Source organism: Cebidichthys violaceus, unplaced genomic scaffold (assembly GCF_023349555.1).
Source record: "Cebidichthys violaceus isolate CVI_PGR_0920_01 unplaced genomic scaffold, fCebVio1.0.p SCAF_13, whole genome shotgun sequence".
NCBI lineage: Eukaryota > Metazoa > Chordata > Actinopteri > Perciformes > Stichaeidae > Cebidichthys > Cebidichthys violaceus.
The window spans coordinates 988947-1009459 of NW_027176296.1; the positions used below are offsets into that span (position 1 = coordinate 988947).

General features: G+C 43.5%; 1 protein-coding gene across 3 annotated transcripts in view; it reads left to right on the forward strand.

Annotated features, from left to right (window-relative positions):
- The first annotated feature begins 14935 nt into the window (after positions 1–14935).
- Positions 14936–20513, forward strand: part of tle2a (TLE family member 2, transcriptional corepressor a) — a 39149-nt gene continuing 33571 nt past the window's right edge. For all 3 annotated transcript variants that reach the window (XM_068707242.1, XM_068707244.1, XM_068707243.1), the window contains exon 1: positions 14936–15487. In XM_068707242.1, the coding sequence (XP_068563343.1) occupies positions 15464–15487 (24 nt within the window). In that variant the 5' untranslated portion in view covers positions 14936–15463. The remainder of the gene's footprint in view (positions 15488–20513) is intronic.

A 20513-nucleotide genomic window follows, 5' to 3' on the forward strand; every position in this document is an offset into this window, starting at 1 on the left:
TGTAGGGTTTTTTATGCTAAAGGTTACCCTCAAAAATGTACATTTTTAAAAATTCAGTCAGAACCTGAATGATCCAGAATCAAGGATTGTAAGTTAAATGTTCCAGCACAAGTTTAGAGACAGATGCAAATGTACAGTGTGAAATGGTTTGAGCACTTGTGCACCAAAGCCCAAATATTTACAGTTTTTCCTCTAGACTGATTCATGACACGACTGTCTTTTGCATTGGACTTTCCAGAGGATTCAGAAGGGGTTAATCAGGGCTCCGATGCTGCCTCAGCGTGTCCAAGCTGGAGAATGGATGCCGCTCCGCAAAAATAAACACATGTATTTATAACGAAATAAACACTGACTGGACCCATGGGAACGTTTGTGGGAGTTTCGTTGGCAGCGGTATTGAAAACCACTGTCATCCCTCATTTAAAACAATATTACTCACTTGCACGTTGTGAAAGTTGTGCATACGAGGGCCCATTTATTACTGGGCTGTCAAAACAACTGGGAATGGAAAACATGAAGGTATTTTATATACATGACTATTAACCCATTTAGCTTCTTCTTCTTCTTCAGGGTGATTTACAATGTGTGAGTTCATAGCTTTCTCTTTAATTTCTCCAGAGATGCATATTATACCCTTGCTGAATATATTATCCTTAAGGCCTAACAGTAAATTTACCTTGTTACATTATGAGAGATGATCTCTATGGTAACCAGGTCTTTTCTGAGGTTGCTAATATATCTGCCTGTGGTTGTAAACAGTAAGAGACCATATCTATCTGAAAGGCATTATCTCACACACATCAGGTCTACTATCGGCCTGATGAGTTAATGTGACAGATGAAATAGATGCTCCAGTGGATGGATACATTCCTATGGCTTTAGTCACCAAACTATCAGCATGCTGTGAATATCCATAGAAATTTGGAGTAACTACATTCTATAACAAAATATTGTTCAGCATGCTTATTGGTCATTCGTAAAAGGAACATGGTGCAAGACCTTGTTTTAAGCCAACATGCAAATAGCCAGGTTTATATCAAAATAATGTGGTATGTCTGTTCTGCTGACAAAAGTGTCAACACAATCACAGCAAACGGACCATTCCTTGGAAAACCATCACAAATCATGACCGACTCGGTCCACAGAGGTGGAATTCTGTGAATGACCCGGAGTCTGGTGGCGAGAAGTGGCTCTCGAGAGGAGCGGTTTTGGGAAAACCTCAGCACTGGAAGCAGTAAAGCCTGACAGAAAAGACGCGGCTACCAGTATTTTGATGCTGCGGTATAGACAACGCTGAATGTTGTATACTCGACCGTATAGCCCACTTTGGTCAGTGTTCCTGCGGGCGACGGACATATGGTTTCGAGCTGGAATTTCAGGACCAGAAACAGGAGAGAAGAATGAAAGAAATTATGAATATTTATTCTCTGGCATGTTCAAACTTTTCATTCTTAACTGAGCATCCTTTATGAGGTGTAGATGACTCCCCCACTTCCTCTTGGCCATGTTGACTGTTAAAGAGTGCCTATTAGATATAGGAAATAGTTCAACAGTTTAATGACATTAAATTGAAGTTGGAGTAAAGGTGGGATCATCAGATGGATGGAAACTAGTGGGAAAAACAGTTAGATGAATCAGGGGAGCCATGGGTAGTTAGTTTCCCCTTGAGGTCCCTGTAGAAATAGACAGAGAGGAAAAAAAAAATAGAAGCAACATAAGAAGCGAAAGAAATCAGGGGGAATGGGTTGTAAAACTGAAACAGACATGGAACTGGTTTACATGATTAGAAGTGGATAAATGCGAAGCACAGGATGGTCTTTTTCTTCAGCCTGTGTCGAATTTAACTTTATTATCTTGCGGCTTCCAATGGAGCTGGAACTGTTTACATCCCATTTTCAGCACTCAGAGAGGGAAACATGCTTCTAACAAAGTCACTTAATAGTGCTCCACAATCACACACCCTTTGTGACACAGACAGTCAATACTGCAGCCTCAGGAACTTCTGGGTCTTCTGACCCTCTGGACACACTTTCATTGATTGAAGAAAGTCAAAGGGGCTGCAGAAATGTCGGTGGAATTGCAGCTCAGTGATTTTACATGAGGTGCCTTTGGCTGCAGCTGAGCAGTCTGAAACCCACAGTGGGTTAAATGAGGGACAGAAGAATTTGTACAGATTACACTAACTTAAAAGTTACTGCTGTAGGACACTATCAAAATATTTCAGCAACAATTCTGCAGCATTGATTCATAGGTGTCACAGAGAGCAGCTTCTGTAATTTTCTCATGCTGGAGGCCAGTGGAGACATTTTTAGCTTTGGCGCTGTATTCTAGCAATTAAAATGCCTCCAGAAATGAGCAGCTAGTCTCTGTTGTTTTTCTCTTCCTATTATAGACATTTGTCTTTCTACTCCATCGCCAAAAGTATTGCTTCTGCAAAGAGGCACACTAATTAACCCCTTTTCTATTCCACACTCAAACATTCACGCGTACTCACACACATACCAACATTATTAATGCAGGTTCGTCAGCCAGTGTCATGGCCTTGTGTAATTTGAATTAACAGTATAAGTATGCTATTTTATAATTAAGCCCACAAGACTCAAATCTGATGAATTCCTCTAACCATTATGTCCTGAGGGAATTATTTCATGATCAGAGTTTTATCATTTCTGCTATGAAAGCCTGCCGAGGTTCAACGTGTTAGTCACACAGATTGCGTTTCAATAAGTCAGCTTCTACTGACCTTACATATTTTAACAATCAAGTTGGACCAAAATAGCTGCTGTATGAGCTTTCCGCGTACATTTGTGCCTGAATTCATATAAACAGCAAGCCAACAGTTATGGAGGTACATGTTTATGGTGAGGGAGCATCACCCTTCAGAATACCCAGCACCTATTTCCACAGTTATAGTGTTGTCAAATACTGTCATAGATCTCCTTAGAGGGCAGTATTTCAGAATTGGGATCAGAGGTCATCCATTTATAAATGTCATCTTCTGTGTTTCTCTTCGGCCATTACACAAGCTTTGTTTATGATAAAACAAGTCTTACCATCAAAAAAATGAAGGTGGAGCTAAAGTTTAGATAATTTTTCTCTTAGCTAGGCTACAACATGTTGTTGTTAGCTTAGCCGCTAGCAAAAGAATCCCAGTTGGGGATACTTGAAACAGTCCGTTGTCATTTTGGACTGATAGTGAGTGACTGACACGAGGATGAGTTGAGTATTTGTGTTCTTTGTCTTGTGATATAAGGATAAAAAATGCACTTATAAGAATGATTTTTCTAGTTTGTGTTCTCTCAATGCAGGAGATGTGTGGAATGAAACTTTTTTTAAAGTATTTTTAAGATTGCCTCCATTTTTATTTATTTTTACCCCTTTAAAATAACATACAGACAACCAACCCCATATGGGAATGGCTGTAACAAATGCACAAGACGATTTAAAAAGCTCATAGCTTTTGAACAGATTAAGCTTAAGGAGAGGAGGGCCATTTCATTCTTATCTGACCCTTTAGGCTTCCATTACACATTGAAAGGGAATCTATTGAGGATACTTTTTTTTGAGGGATTCAAATGAATTTAAAAAGTTAGATGACCAACCCCGTTCACGCCTACATTTAAATGGACCAGGAAGTTTGTTCCTATTAGACAACGTCCTATTTTTCTATTTCCTTTATAATTACCTCACTGAGAGCAGCCAACTAACCTGCAACTGAACTGATCCATGGAGTTATACAAATTGATGTTATGGGCTTTTTTGCTTCTGTAATCAGTGATGACAGACCAGAGTGTCCCCAAACCTGTGATTAATTTCACAACATCTCCTCTCCATAGCCGTGATTGAGTGGTTTACTGCAACTATAATTACACCACTCAGCTGTGGGAGACTGAGGTTGAGAATGGGAGATGAGGATGAGGTGTCTGGCAATGATGATGATGATGATGATGATGATGATGATGATGATGATGACGACATCAATGATGAGGATTCTAACCTTTGATCTTAACAATCTAGTCTGAGTTGGTGGCAGCAGAGACCCTCCACTGTGGTAGACAACTGCAGCCAGTAGCTGTAACATGCTGCAGGCTGGAGCGTATTGTGAGATGCCCACCTGATGAGTCAGCTAAGGGTGTATACCTGAGATAGCCCTGTGCAAACTGCTGCAGTGGTGATCCCACAGGAGGAATCATCAGGCAACATTGACCCAGCAGATTAAATATCAGACACTGTCAAACACCCACTAACCAGTTTGTTTTCCCTTCCCCAGGATTACAAAGCAGATCTTTAAAGGAGCTTCTAGCAGTGAGGTTGCAAATTGCACCCAACTGAATACCCCTCTGCTCACCCGTCCCTTTCAAAGCACGTCAGATAACTACGGTGGCCCTTGGGTAATGTAAAAAACCCAAAGGCTCTCGCTTGAGCCACTGTTTGGTTTGTCCGTTCTGGGCTACTGTAGAAACATGTCGGTGCAATAAACGGTTCATTCTCAGGTAACGGAAACACGATTTTTAGTTTCAGTTGATTATACATGAATGAAAACATAGTTATGAAAGTTACATTCCATTTCACATTACACACTACTCCTTTGAGGTAATCTCCACTGGATGATATGAATTTATTGAGATCATATTATTAATGAGTTTTATCTTAAATCATCTCGTTATATCTTGTATTGTATTAGCAAATGTTGGTCATATCCTGATAATAACTAATCAAGGGTCAAAAGTAGCTTGTTCCCAGGGCCTCAAAGCTCTCGGGCAGTGTTGTCATCCAGTACAGCCTTGGCTGCTGATAAAATGAAAATGATAGAACCAAAGATTAGCCACATTCTAATCTCTAAATCTTCACTTCCAATATACTGCTCACTGCAGTTTCCCCGCACATTTCTGAGAGAAATATTCAGCAATCAACACACTGATTTCCTTCAATTACCCTACTGTTATATTTGTATTGTTCACAAAAAGCTGTGCTCCATTCTGGGGAGCTTGTTGGGTTTTAGAGGAGTAGTTCTGTCTTCTGTGAAATGTTTAATTTGCTTTGCACGCGATGAGTCAGTAAGTAATTGTCCAATGTCGAGCTCAGGCTACCAAACACTACTCCTGGTTCTGTTAGTGTTCCGGTTTTAAACGTGGTTCTCTCTAATTGTTTAGGGACCAGTGATGACAGCCTTCATGAAGACCCTGGACATGATGGACTGATTACATCTCCCTGCTTCTGCCTTGGGACCGCTTAGGGAAAACGGAATTGCTGCAGAGAAGGATATTTTCTTTGATCTACTCATCCACTTAACACCTGAGCTTTGACCAGGATAGAGACACAAATAGAGAAATAAGTGGGGAAAGAATATATTGAGACAAGAGGCAATGATCTTCTTAAATCCCACTCTACTCTGTATGATAATGTCAGGAGTCATGTAACAGAGAGGAAGTTGGATTTCAGTCTGAACTGCTTGAGGAGACTCTTGGCTGGAGTGATGAAGCCGTGTGCATGCACTCTCAAAACATATTTCATTTTCTAGATATCAGTCCAGCTGACTGACACAGCCGGTGTGTTTTGCAGACGTTTCACTCTACGCTAATGGGGAGAAAAAAGTAGTGAGGAAAAGTTAGTGGGGTAGGAGCAGCTTTTGGTCCTAGTGGAGGTGGCCATAAACAGTCTAAGGAGGTATTGAAAGCATTCACGGTTCCAGCATCCAGTCTCCAGTCTCTTGGCCTGTGCATGTTGTCTTGGACAGCAGTTCTGTGCTCAGGGGCCCGGCTGTAGGGGCCTCGCTGGATAATGGCACAATTCTTTCAGGCAGCCTAGAGAGAGAGGGCCAGAGAGCGAGAGCAGTAGCAACTTATCTGGCTGCTAGCCATCCTCACCACTACCACCAGTGACCCCAATGAGGGATTTATATATTTACACACACACACACACACACACGTTCCTCTCGCTTCGGCCAGGGGCTTCAAGTCGTTCTCCCTCAACCCTGCAAGTCATGCAAGACTTTATAGATTCATGGTCAAGGGGAAAACGTGTCCTGCTGTGGAATAGTAGCGACACAGAGAGGTAAACAGACCTCGGGCACGTCGCTAGAGGCCGTGTGTGACAGGGCCTCTATTGGGGAAACAGCGCACAGTCCTGTTTCAGGTTGGAATGATGTCATTCCAACTGGAACAGCACCGTGGCGCTGAGGCCACGTGGATGAATACAGGCTGCAGTTTTTAATGCACAAGAACGATGATCAGGAAAGGTGGAGTTTTGTTGCTGTCGTTATGTTTACACAAGAAAATACTAATATACAGTGACATATCGTAAAGCACTCATGCATGGGCTCATGCAGAGACCACCCATCTCATCAGCCAAGGAAGATATGTGTCCCCCACACAGCTACGATACAGTCTTTAACCCAAGACATTTTTATAATGCCGTTATGTTATGTTTAAGTTTCCAGATTTAGATTGCACAGAGTTATGTATTATTTTAGAGGGCCAAAGATGAGATGCAGGTCTAGCATAACATATGTGTGGATTTAACCCATCGGCACGCTGATTCAAAGCCTCTAACTCAGCATTTTCACAGTGTAGGGATGGTAATTCTCAAACACCAACATATTTTCCAAAATGACACTTTAACTACATTTTTGTTACCCAAACTAAACGACCTGAATAGTTACTAAATCAGCTACATTGGGTACACAGTCACTCACCCCAGTGGGGTCCGAGGGTGATGTATATCAGTCTGAACTTGTTATTTAACACTCCTGTTTACATAGTTACTCCAAATGTGGTCTATCTTTGTGATAACATGCTGTCCTGCTGATAATAAATCTCACAGCTGTGCTGGAAATTGCTTTAGGCCTCTTACGTTTCTTGCTACATGATAGTTGGACTCAAAATTACAATATCTATCAATATAATAGAGCCAGGAGCAGAGCCAGGCTGACATCTCACTCTCTAGCTGTTGTCGATGAAGCTGCAGCAGAGAGAGAGAGAGAGAGAGAGAGAGAGAGAGAGAGAGAGAGAGAGAGAGAGAGAAGGACCACAAGGGGAAGTGGGAGGCTTGGGTCTGCTCAGCAGCCAGCTGGGCTCCCCTTGAAAATACAAGATGCCTTCCTGTGCCAGAAATCTGCGGACCAAGAGGGAAACGTGAATGAAAGCAGGGAAAATGTTAGTGTGCAAGCTGCCGGCCAAGAAGCAGAAGGAGAAGATGGTTCGTATTTTTAAAATTCAACAATCCTCTGAAGAGCAAAAATAGAACTGGAGGAGGAAAAGGAAGAAAAAGACCTAATTTACCTCAGTAATAAGAAGGCAAAGTGGTTAAAGAGAGAAAAACAGAAGCTTATAGTACGTGGCTGAGTTTTCTGATTACATTATGAAATGAAGCATAAAATCTTGAAAGTTTTGCTTTCTTGGACTGCCATGAGTAAACAACATGGCTTCACAAATCCTTGATTTGACCTTATGATGCAGCACTCTAAAAAACAGGACATAACACATTACAGATTTCGGGACCCAGACTTGTCTTCAAGAAAACCATTTCCTTTGTTTGCAAAGACCAATTGCATTTACTCAAGTACTGTGCAGTACAAATTTGAGGGGTCATTTGTATGCTTTAAAGAATTTAAAATAGCTTCACCTTGAATCGTTGCAGCAGTTAACAGTAACATTGCGAAAAAAATGTATTATGGCGGGTGAAAAGAAGTTGTAAAGAAGAAGGAGAAGCCTGTTTGCAGTTGATGCTGTGACTGGTCTAACCTGGACATCAAGACATCTTTGGACCTGACTTATCACCAAAGCCTGCTGGGATAGCACTTATGTATTAACAAGAACCACAAATCTTCCAGCCATTACTTGTATTATTATCAGCATCAACATTCATGGCAGTAGGAGCGCTGCATCCTTCACCTGATATGATCATGTTTGAACATAATCACATGATATTTGTAAAAGTTACAGGTCACACGCAATTAACTTTGAAAAGAGAATGTAAATATTTCTGACAAAACAATCTGAACCACCTTCACATTCTCACAGATGATAAATCAGGTAATCACAGAAGTTTATGAGAAAAATTATAGCAAGTTGACCAAACCCCCCAGAGCACTTTTTCATTTAAAAAAACAACACCTTGACTTGTAAAAGCTTGTTTTACAAGTTTACAAAAGGCAAGTTTGATAGTCACCAATAAAATAAAACCCAAGAAAATCTAAGTTCTACTCCTTTATTACATAATAAATATTTGTGTGAATATGAAAAGGTTATGGTCTGACTGGGTGGTATAAATAATTTACTTTCAATCCAGGGTAGCCTATGTAGCTCTGTCCACAAGCACCATATGGGTGAAGGGTACCACTGAAAATGCTAGCCAAGATTTAACTCTATTTTTACTGCAGTAATTGCTGAATTATGGTTATTTTAGAATATCCCCCCCATGGCCGTCAGTGAGCTTCTTATTTGTGGAAGTAGCTGTGGGAAAATCTGATTTAATCGCTTGTGTGTGAGAATAAGTCTCTGTTGGAAATGATGTAATGCACCTGTGTGCTGACTAAGCACAGCCTACATGTGTATACTTTAGCTTCACACGCATAAAGATTCCTAATGCTTGAAAACGTATTGACTTCGTGACAGCTCAGCATTTTCAGTGTAGTATCGCCCCCGTGTGGTACAAGGTTGTAATTGCAGCCTGCTGCCCGGAAAATGGCGTCGTACAGCATTTAGCCCCTCTCGTTCAGCCTGTAGAAAGTTTTCACCATCTTGTACAGACGCAGTAAAGTAGTAGTATTATTTCAATAATCTGCTGGCACAATGAAGAGCTGCTTGTCAATGTTAGGTTGATGTTTGTAATTCGACCAACTGGACTAGTTTGATTGGAACATTTTGACATTTTTGCCAGTAAACAGGTAAGTTGTTATTTCCTCCTGAAAAGCAGGTTGAGCCGACATTGGAAGTGAGATCGTCACATGACAGAACCAGTTATTCTCCCCCAGTGAACATATATAACTTAAACACGTGTATGAGCATAGCGTGTTGACAATAACTTCTTTGAAGTACCGCACTACGCCCTGGAGTGACAAAAGGTTCACTGTGTAGGCCACCACACCCTGACAACCTCATTCAGTTAGATCTGGCTGCAATCCTTCTGGTGAACAGCAGGTGGCAGTATAATGTAGTGTTCCAGCTTGTTGCCTGTGTGTGTACAGCTGAAACCCCACAAGGGGCTCTGCTACAACACAGTATTTGAGTTTTGATAATGGGAGTTTGGTCTAGGAGGTAGACATAATTATATTGACCCACTTTATGTATTCTGGTTACTGCCTCTATCCAACCTCTATCCAATGTATTCATTTATTTAATTGTATTCTGCAAAAAACTCTACAACTGTTTTTAAAAGTTGTATTGTACATACTTTTCAGAGTATTTTTCTGGTCATTTTTCTTATGACCAAAAACATGTGAAAACATACTTTTCACAGTATTTTTTGGTCATTTTTCTGATCTGTATATTTGTGTTTCTTGACATTTGCAGTACTTTGCTCTTACTTTCATGCCTCTTAATGTGTGTATCATATACACCAAACACCAAGGCAAATTCCTTGTATGTTTAACCTACTATTAGTCTCACTCCTCACAAATGTCGCTAATTAGCGCTACATATTCATTTTAGTGCAAGTGCAGTATCTCTAGTGTCACTTTATAAACCATAAATCTGATTTCTACTATCTTTTGTTAATCGCTGTTTGCCTGATTTTAACTAAGAAAAGCCATGTTCTTTGTTGTTGTTGTTGTTGTTGTTGTTGTTTTATGGTAGTAGGCATTTTTTATTTGGTGGATTTTGGATCTTATCTTATATCATATCTCATTTTGGCGCAAATCCAACAGATCAATTCACTCTCCACTCTTATCTTGTCATCCTTTGCATGCACAATTCATTTATGTACTCGCCTTCCGATTTTAACACACAAATTAACACCTGACCTGCTCTCTCCAGCTTGCCAGCACTCATGTAAAGTGGAAATCTGTGGCAGCAACTGCATATTTTTAGCAGGAGAGCGTCAGTCGCCTGTGTGAGATGAGTGACAGCACACGAGTGCTGTCAGTAGCATTTGCAAGTCAATGCTCGGATTTAACCTCTTCCCTCTCCCCTCAGTGCGGATAGACTGGCTGAATTCAAAATCAACCTCTGAAAAGATGCTCTTTACTCACTTGCAGAAAGTGAGGGTATGAACCGTCGCCCTGACCCTGTCTAGGAAATCCACCGACACACGTGGAGTTATCTTTTTGCAATAAGACACCATGAGGAAACTATTTTCCAAAAGTCCTCTTGCTTTATCATTACCTCTGTGACCATGCAGTGCAATTTTGTATCTCATGGCCAAATTGTGCAAGCTCATGCATTCACAGGAAAGTCAAAAGCAAATCTTATTCATTTCCCTGTAGAAAAAAACGCACAAATCACCCCATTGTTTTGTTCATAAAGAAAACAATGCCAATGAAAAGGAGCGGTGTACATTCCCTCTTCCCGAGGTTAAGACGTGATGAAAACAGTACCCTGTTTACAAAAAAAAAAGAACTACGCAAAAACCATAGAAGTAAATGGTTTAGCATAGATCTCTTCAGTTGAGGAGACTTTGAGCAACAACATTACAGCACAGCTCTTGGATTCCTGTACACATGCCTGTGGGCGTAAATGTGTCAGCGTCTGTTTTATGTGTGCATACATGTACGTGTGTGTGTGCCACAGAGGGTATTTATTATTATGAGGAGGTGTGTGTGTGTGTGTGTGTGTGTGTGTGTGTGTGTGTGTGTGTGTGTGTGTGTGTGTGTGTGTGTGTGTGGGTGGGTGGGCATGTGAGCATTGCTGCTGCTGATGTGGGTCATTACCCTTTCTTCCCCCCAGGGGCCGTACAGCAGGAGAGGACAGAAGGGGAGGGGATGGATGGAGGGGTGTGTGTGATGGGGGGGGGGGGGGGGGGGGGGGGGGGGGGGGGGGGGGGGGGTGGGTGGATGGAGGGTGGTGGAGGGAGTGGGAGGAGGAGGTAGGGGTTGAGATTGTGTGTGGATGTGTGTGTGTTAGCGGGGTGGGGGGGGGGGGGATGTCCCAGGGGACTAGAGACCAATAAATCACAGTGCCGTCTCTGCGCTGACACCCAGCTTGTCTGATGAGGCACAGGGAAGGGGTGGGGTTAAAGTGAGGGGCGAATACGAGTGTGTGTGTGTGTGTGTGGGGGGGGGGGCACCACCATGACAACATTGTGGCCTTGTCTTCCTGTCACTCAAGCCCACGCAGGAGCCACTCTCGACCCCATCCCAGAGGCACTGGAGGGATTGAAGAGAGGTGGAGGGGAGCAAATGGGGATACCACAAAACCAAAAGTTTATGACCCCAACCAAAGCACCTTCCTCCAATATCATTCCTTTCCCCCCGTGGGATGCCGAAGCTCTGTCTGCTGTCGAGTCGAAACAAAGGTGAACGAGAGGGGAAATAAAATCCACTCTCTAACTTGGCTTCCATGCTGTGAGATCATTCATTTACATTCCAGGACTATTTTTGGAAGTCTATTCTTGATTGCCAAAAGATCAGTTAGTGATTTTCTTAATCTTCCAAAACTTTTCTAGAAAAAGGTGAACATTCAGATACATGTACAACCTCACTGGTGCTGAATGAGAGAGAATAGAATAAAAAACATTGGAACGTGGGTGTTTTTAAATGCGTATTAAAAAAATGTAGTGTCTGCCCTCAAAAGGCAGCATGTCTTGTAGTGTGTTGGTCTGTAGAGGCTGAACTGCTATTGGAGAAAAATGCTTTCCCTGCTGTGACTGCGATGGTCTCCTACCGGTGTGATTGTGGCAAAAATTGCAGGTCTGGAGAGAAGGCCTTGCTCTGTGAAAGTGATGTTTACCATTGATGTGATTTGGTATATTTTATAAATCAAACTATGGTACAAGTAGCTATATGGAAACACACTGAAGTGTTCACCTAGATTTAGCCTTTCATCACAAAAACACTCGGCCAAACATCAACGTACAATGTACAAAGAAATGCAATACTGACGCATTCTGCTGTGGATTTTGCTGTTGATTTTCAGAGAGAGAGTTTCTGCGCTTCAACGTTTACAGATGGGATTTTAGCATACAATCCTGCAACTGCCAGTGTTTACGGAGAGAGCACCAGACAAGTGAAGCTTATTGATCCCAGCGAAACATTGTAATAACCGCTCTCATTGCGCTGCCTTCCAACGAACAAAAGAAAAGACATGATAGTTCATCTTCCTGACCGGATATCTGTCCAGCAGACCTTGTCTGCCGTCATTAAGAGCTAATAACATCGCCCACAGTTTGACACTGATATCACTGTGGGCAACCACAGCGGAATGATGTCGAACTTGTTTTCATCACCTCATTCAAAAACCACTCCCACCTGATGTTTTTGATGCTTGGTAATAATTGCCCCACTGTACTTTGAATAACCGGTGGTTTGGCTTCTTTTCTTCCCCTTAAGTTGAGACGATAAAATGATGCTGCTGCTCCCTCAGGCCCTGTTCCACTGTTCCACTGTTTTGCTCTTTCGAGACAGGTGTGTGTGTAGGTGAGCATGTGTTTGGTTGCACTCGGCATACACGTGTTTGGCGGGATTGTCTCTTTACGACCTCACACCACTGAGCTAAAACCAAACGCTCCGGCAGCATTACGACCATTGTGTTCTGTCCCATTGTGGGGCCACTTTGATGTCCCGCAGCTCTGAGCCTCTGGAGGAGAGACGGGCACATTGTGGACTTGGTTTATTTAATCAGTGGAGCTCAGCCAACACACACACACACACACACACACACACACACACACACACACACACACACACACACACACACACACACCCCTAGCACACTCCTTCCTCTGACCTGCCAATAGCAATAATATGTGTCCTTCACTTATCATTTTATATCATCTATATTATTATGCCTCCCCCCCAGCACAACGTAACGCAGCCTCATACATCCTGTGCACCGCCTTCCCCTCCCTCACCCTCACCCTCACCCCGCCGCCCAGCCCAGCAAGCACTCCCGCCAACACACACACACACACACACACACACACACGCCCACACGCACACACACACACACACACACACACACACACACATACACACACACACACACACACACACACACACACACACACACACACACCACATGAAACATCTCCTCGTGCAGCAGCAGACTGCAAAGCACTGCATTCCTCATGACTTTTTTTTCCTTTTTTTTTCTAATAAATGTGATCCCAGAATCCGGGAGGGAGACCAGCGCTGTGCATTAAAATTCATGGGAAAAAAATGGCAATAAAATCTTTCTTTCTCTCTCTCTCTTCCCCTCTTTCTCTCCTCCCCTCCCCGCTTGCTCCCCTCACCCCTCTCTCTTTTTCATTCCCTCACTTGTCTGCTCAACACATAGGCCTACTCGCACAAGGCGCGCGCACACACACACACACACACACACACACACACACACACACACACACACACACACACACACACACACACACACTTTTTTTTCATCACTCGTGTGTGCACTCTCCTTCTCGTTCAATCTCTAAACCTCCTACTGGCTCGTCTTTCTCAGCACCCCCCCTGCTGTCCTTCATCCTTTATTCTCTTCCTCCTCCCTCCCTCCCTCCCTTCTTCCCTCCCTCTCTCCCTCCCCCTCTGCGTTTCCTCTGTCTCTTTCTCACACACACACACACACACACACACACACTCACACACACACACACACACACACACACACACACACACACACACACACACACATATGTATCACACAAACACACACACCATCTATATTTTCCAACTCCACCTCTGGCAGGTTGTGATTTCCACTGTCAGAAATTGCTTTTTCAATATCTCTCTCTCTAATTATGAGCCCCGCCAAAGGGGTCGTGCCACCAGAATACCAATTTTTTCCACCATTTCTCCCTTCTTCTCCAGAATAATTCTCCTTTTCCAGGTAACAACAATGCACATATTCAAAATATGCCCATGCAAGCGTTGCAGCATCATCCCTGTTGTATTTCTGTGGGTTCTGCCGGCTCTGATTTAGATGTATTTGGTCTTTCCATGTTTGGTCAGCTCCCTGTGTACATGATTAATTTTTGACATCTATAAATGAGCAGGATGATGCAGAAGTTAGAGCAGAGTCTATTTATTTCCACACCAACAAGGAAGAATTGGGGGAAATGTAAGATTTTTTTCTACGCATTGATGGTTTGTGGGGAGGGAAAAAAAGAAAACCACTGAATCTTGATACAGCCGCCACACAACTCCTCGCGCTCTCAATCACTCCCTGTACCCAGGAAAGGGTTAACCTCACCGAGCAGTTGTAGGCTACTTGATTGACGTGCGGAGCATTGTGCTGCCCATACCCTCCAATCAGCAAACGGTCAGCACGCCCCACGTGGGTGTTCTCAGTACTCATTGGCTCATTTTACCAGTGTTTACCGTGCCGAGGCCGAGCCCCACGTGGAGATTTCATTCAATCACTGAACAATTTCTCTGAACCCCGTCTTTCTAAAGAAAAGATACAAATATAAAATATGAAATACACATTTGATAATCCTTTGGAGAGATTTTCCAATCACCATGCAACACTAAGACAAAAACACTTGCATGGTTTTCTTGTCAAATATCAGCAGGCTATTTGAAGAACAGCATTGTGGGAATGCTCGATGTTCTGGACTCCCCAATATTTGTGATTTTATTTTAAATGGTGGATTTGGATTCAATAATTTTTTCTTAAGAAAAAAGAACATCACCAAACCATCACACGGTTTATTAATTTTGATAAAACAAACGGTGGGGGGAAAGCAGTGTCTTTAGGTCTCCTCCCCCCTCCTTAAAGAAAGCTACTCATATGTTATGTCCCATTGAGGATCAGAGAAGGGGGGAGTGAGAGGAGTGAGGGACTGGGAGTGTTGTGTGAAAAGAGTGCAGGCCAGCGAGCGAGACAAAAGAGGCTGCGGCTACATTGAATGTGCCGGTGGTGTGTCCGTCTCCGAAGCCACAGGCAAACCACATCCCCCCCCCCCTCCCCATCTGGCCTTTATGCTACGGACGGCGAAGATATATCGGAGAGGGAAACCAATTCCGATATTATAATTGCTGGAAGCGCGAAGTTGAGGACTTGGAAGAACGCTCCCTTGGACCCCGGGTGTCTCTCCTCTCCTCTCCCCGTCCTCACTACGCGTCGAGTGCGGTGCGGTGTGCGGTTGGAGATATAACCCCAGAACAAAGGAGTCTTGAGGCGAGGAATGAGCGAGCCGAGACTAGCTTTGCCATTACCTTTGAAACCGGGCCAAATGCCTCTCTGAGACCAACAATAGTACATCGGCTGCACGTATTTCTCGACGAAGCTTTCCGCCCCAACAAGGGAGAAAGAAGAAGGACAAAAAAAAAACACCGCACACGGAGACGCACAAGTCGGCGGCTACAATGTTTCCTCAAAACCGACCACCGGTAAGTAGGCTACGCTACGATGTAACCGTCTACACGCGTTGAACGAGGTTATTGTCTTATATCCGGAACCTCCATTAAATACAACGTGTGTTTGTGATAAACGAGGTTGTTTTTAAAAACCGTATTGAGCCTCAATAAGAAAGTGCAAGCCGAAATTGTTCTGTCTTTTGTCACCCTCTCTGTGTATTTCCGGGGACTCATTTTGTGGGGGGAAATATATTATAACGTGTAATATAATGTAGGCTGACAACACGTGAGCTTCTTTGCCTTCATATTAACACCATGTGTAATCTATGAAGGTCAGGCAGATTGCTGTCAGCAGGGGTTTAGTCCAACTTTGCTCAGTGTCTTTGTGTGTGGATCTCATGTCCTTGGTGGGCAACACCACCACCACCACCAGTTTAGGAACACGGAGCCTCCTTCTAATTCCCATACTATTGTGGAGTTGACCCAGATGATGAAGTGTGTGTTTGTTTGTCCCCTTCCTCGCAGGCTGTGAAGGGGGAGAGTGAGTCAGCTTGGCTTGTTGACACCCTCACTCAACGGTCTGCCCTTCTCAAGTGCCGCTCGTTGTTTTAAATTAAATAAATCTGCTTTTTAAAATACATTTTCAATCATACCGAGGGTGATCCGTGCCCCCTGATGTATTGATTTGATGGATTGAAAACTAGAAGCTCATCCTTTTTTTATTGAAGAAGATAATCACTTTTGCCGAAAGTCCTCTGTACTGGCTGGTGATATGGTTAATGAGAAATAAATTGGCTTGCTTGTCTGTGTTTTGAGATGGATCTCCGTGAGGTTAGGAGCGAAAATTCATGCTGCATGGCTTTAATTTGTTTTAGTCGAGTTAGGTGGAGAGCTTTTGAGCAGACTGAAATACATAAACACTGGTCCTCGAGCTGTGTGAAGTATCAATTAAGACCTGCTCATTTGCCTAACCCTCATCTACATTCCTCAGCCATGCCACCCTGCACCCCACCCTGACAGTGTTCTGACATTCGCGTCCCAGGCATTGAAACCAGATTAAGCACAATGTGAAGTATAGCTTCATGTGCGTACGCCACTTTCAGTAATTCTTCTCACACATTCATTTGTGCAGGTAAAACCCCCAAAACCCACCGTCTACAACTTTGCTGTCTTTTATGTGTTTGCATGAGGCTTAAATTGCATCCAGCGTTGTAATTTTTATTATTTCAGTATTTCCTTTTGAGTGATAAAGGGAACTTGTGAGTCTCCGCTATCCAAACACACACACACAGCACATACACAAACATTACACACACACACCGGCAGCTGTGTATGTAGTATAGCAGACTGCAGGAAGGCAGGGCAGGAGGTAGACTGTGGGCCTGTGGTTTGCACTGTAAACCCAATCCCTCTCATCCAGCCTCTCCTCGCTGTGTTCCTGTGAGAGCTCCAAACCACATCTTAATGTATGGGCGGGCGTCCCAGGGTGAGAGGAGCAGACTGCGGCAGGTCTGGGTGGAATGTTAAGGCCAGCGGTCCTGCTTCATTTCCACCCTCCGCAGAACTCAACGGCACCACGTGTGACGCCCGTCCTCAGAAAGTCTCCGACCGTCGGCGGCGCTTGTTTGCACCTCGGAGCGAAGGGCCACTCAACCCGGCAAACTGTTTAATCTCTGAAATGCAAGGCGGGCAGTAACCTGTCATCACTGCATACTGGCCGGCTGTGAAGGATGTGACCCATATATTATATAGACACGTGACTCATAATAACAAAAAAGACAATTATGAATTATGCTAAATACATTTCACAATTAGGATACTGAACAGGAGACTTTGTGGCTGGTTAACATACATGTTTATAGCTTGCTAGTGTATCGACCAAATGCAGTACATCAACTGAACTCCTCACCAGAGATTAAAAATCTAATTATGTTCAGATATGTAATGACGCTGTGGTGTCAACATAAACAGGACATAGAAACGATCTTAAAAAATGCGTCAGGTACTTCTATGTGCTCAGATGATTTGGGGATTTTGCCAAATGCAGTATACTATCTGAGACATGGACAGGTCGGGCATGGCTGTCTGTCTTAAATCCTAAATGTTCTGCAGGAATGAGCCATAAAATAAGGCGATGAGTTAGCATTTTTGCACTTTTCGTCCCCGTCTCTCGAAGTTTGTGAAGATTATCTTGGTGAAACAAACATGTAAGTATCATAAAACATGTTTGCCACAGAACCTATTTTCTATAATAATCCAGAAGCAAATGGAAAAAAATCCCAGTGGGTTTTTGGCAAGAGAACCAGTGCGATGCTAACTTTAATGTCTGCATGTTAAAATACATCTCTCTATGCTGTAGACACACACACGTAAATGGATAAGAAGAAGAAGAATTCAAAACAACAGAGCAGAGTATAGAAATGTATTCAAATCCGAAACTACCACTGTGTTGTTGGCCTGTCTTGATGCTAACATTTCACAAAACTAATGGGCCTTTCACACAGAACGCGGCTACGGCGCAGCGACTACTTTTCACTGCGTCAAAGCATGAGCGCAACACAATCCAGCGCTGTGCCCAAAGTTCAACCTGGTTGCACCGAACCAGCAGCGAGTGCAGCGCAAACCGCTTCCTGTGTGAAAGGTCCTTCAGTCTTAAACTGAATGCATATAGAAAGACATTGCGGTGGCATCAGTCAGTTTGCTGTAACACATTTAGATTGGTCCTAATATTACCAAGAGCCCACTAACAACCATTCTATCCTGAACAATGCCCGGGGCTGGGGGAGGGGTTTGTTAAAAGGCTACTATTGTGGGGGGACGGTTGTTACATTTTTGTAGTTTAGCCAGTCGGTCATGCATATTTTATAGCATTTCATAAATCCTATAGGGACAAAGGACAGGTTTCTCCCAAATAAGTTGGATTGGCTAATACAGCTGAACTGTATTTGTTTATGTCTGACGGTTGCTCTTGCTTGTCCCAGTGGACTCTCTCCAAAGGCTAATTGTTTGCGGATGCAAAGTCAGATGTTTATTGTTTGCATCAAATGAATTTGTTGGCACACTAAGCGGACGATTAAGATAGCACTTAAGACCTTTTCTTAGTTGTATAATGGGTTAGTGTCACCTAAGCCTAAATCTTCATCCATATATCGTTTCTCCTTTTACCAGCCCAACCCTTTCAAGGAGGTGGTCTTGTTAAAATTCATAACTAGTCAGTGAATCTAAGGTTAGGTAGGGGACTCAGACTGTTGTGGGGAGAGTGCTTTGAATGAGTGAGTTGAGGCCATCTCCTTGTCCTCGGAGCTAGCATAAAGTCAGCCTCCACTCACCCGGCCCTAGCATGCTTTTAGCTCTTTATCACCACTGTTGTCCAGCGGTGAGAGTGTGGCAATCGATCAGGAGCTCGCCTGTTTTGCTCAGCCACCGATTAGCTGGAGAGAGGGAGGCAGAGAGGAGAAAGAGAAGGCGGAAGAAAACAAAGGAAAAGAGGCTGAAGGGATCTCAGGTTTACACAAGCTGTTGTGGAGGTGCGTCTCGGTGGAAGGAACAAACGAGCTGAGGGGGGGTTACCTAATAAAAGAAGGCACCTCCAGCAATTAAGCCAGCTGACAGGCAAACTGTGGCGCTCCGCTAATGTGGGCTGACAGCAGGGAAATTTGAATAACGAGGCTTGCGGGAGGAAGGAGAGAGGAACGAGGATGCGGAGGGGGTCGGGGGGGGGGGGGGGGGGGCTGAGAAAGAAAGATGTGTGGTGCTAATGAAACAGGTGCCTGGCAGCCCCTTTAAGTGCAGGAATCATTGAGACTACCAGTGTGTTTTTTTTCCAGCGCAGAGCCAAGCAGATAGCCACTTGATGGAAGGTGGGGGCAACCTGTGTCTTTTCTTCCCTGCCGCAAGCTGCTTTAACAATGCGAATCCCCGCTGAATGTTGACAGTTATGTTTGAATAATTCAATATAAGAAGCTTCCGCATCAAACGTGCTTGAGAAAGGACAGTGTATTGACATGTTTCATGGCCTTCAAGGATGAGGAGGTGTGTTTTTTTTTTTGGCGTGTGTGGGTGGATACACAGCGATACACATTCAGAAATACTGTTCTGGGTTAGACCTACTGTCAGTGCGTCCTTGGCGGTAGCCAGATGAGAGAGAGAGAGAGAGAGAGAGAGAGAGAGAGAGAGAGAGAGAGAGAGAGAGAGAGGAGAGAGAGAGAGAGAGAGAGAGAGAGAGAGAGAGAGAGAGAGAGAGAGCTTGGTGGGTGTTTACTCTGATGATCGGCTCTGTGGCTAAGCAGTGTAATTAGTGGCCCGACTAATGGGCCGAGCTATATGATGGGAGGCAGCAGCACACCATCTTCCTCGCTAAAGGAGATCGACGCAGAGAGATGGAGCTCCGGGAAAAAAAAACCCAAATAAGAAACCGTAATCCAAACATTTGGCATGGTGTTCTTTTGTTAGCCATGCTAGCGTCAATCTGTCGGTCCAGCTCCAGACTGAAATATCTCAACAACTATTATACTATAGCTGGATTAAGATTATATACATTGAAAGATAATCAAGGTATACCGAAGATAAACCCTAATGATGTTTGTGATCCCCCTGACTTCCTCTAGCGCCATCACGAGGATCTTGTCTTGACACCTATTGGCTGGATTGCCTTAAATTTGGTACAAACATTCATGTTCATCCATCATTGGGTAAAAATCTTAATCTGTCTAATACAGTGGTGGCCATACTTATTTGATCATGGGCCACATACAGACTACATACTTCCATATCTGATGATTTTTTTATTTATATCAATGAAACACTTTTAAACTCCAAATATTGGAGTTGTGTTCATGACCTAAGCACCCACTTCACATATTGCGATGTAAATCCCATCAGCCCCAGCTGTACCTTGTGCTTAAAATGCTGATGATGATAAACGTTACGGATGCTTAGCATCGTCATTATGTCAGATTCTTTGGCCAAACGCCGGGCACGATCAGTGTTCATGATTTGTAGCGAACGCAATATGGCAGATAAAAAACAAGAACGTGGCAACCATAAAGTAGTGGGAGCT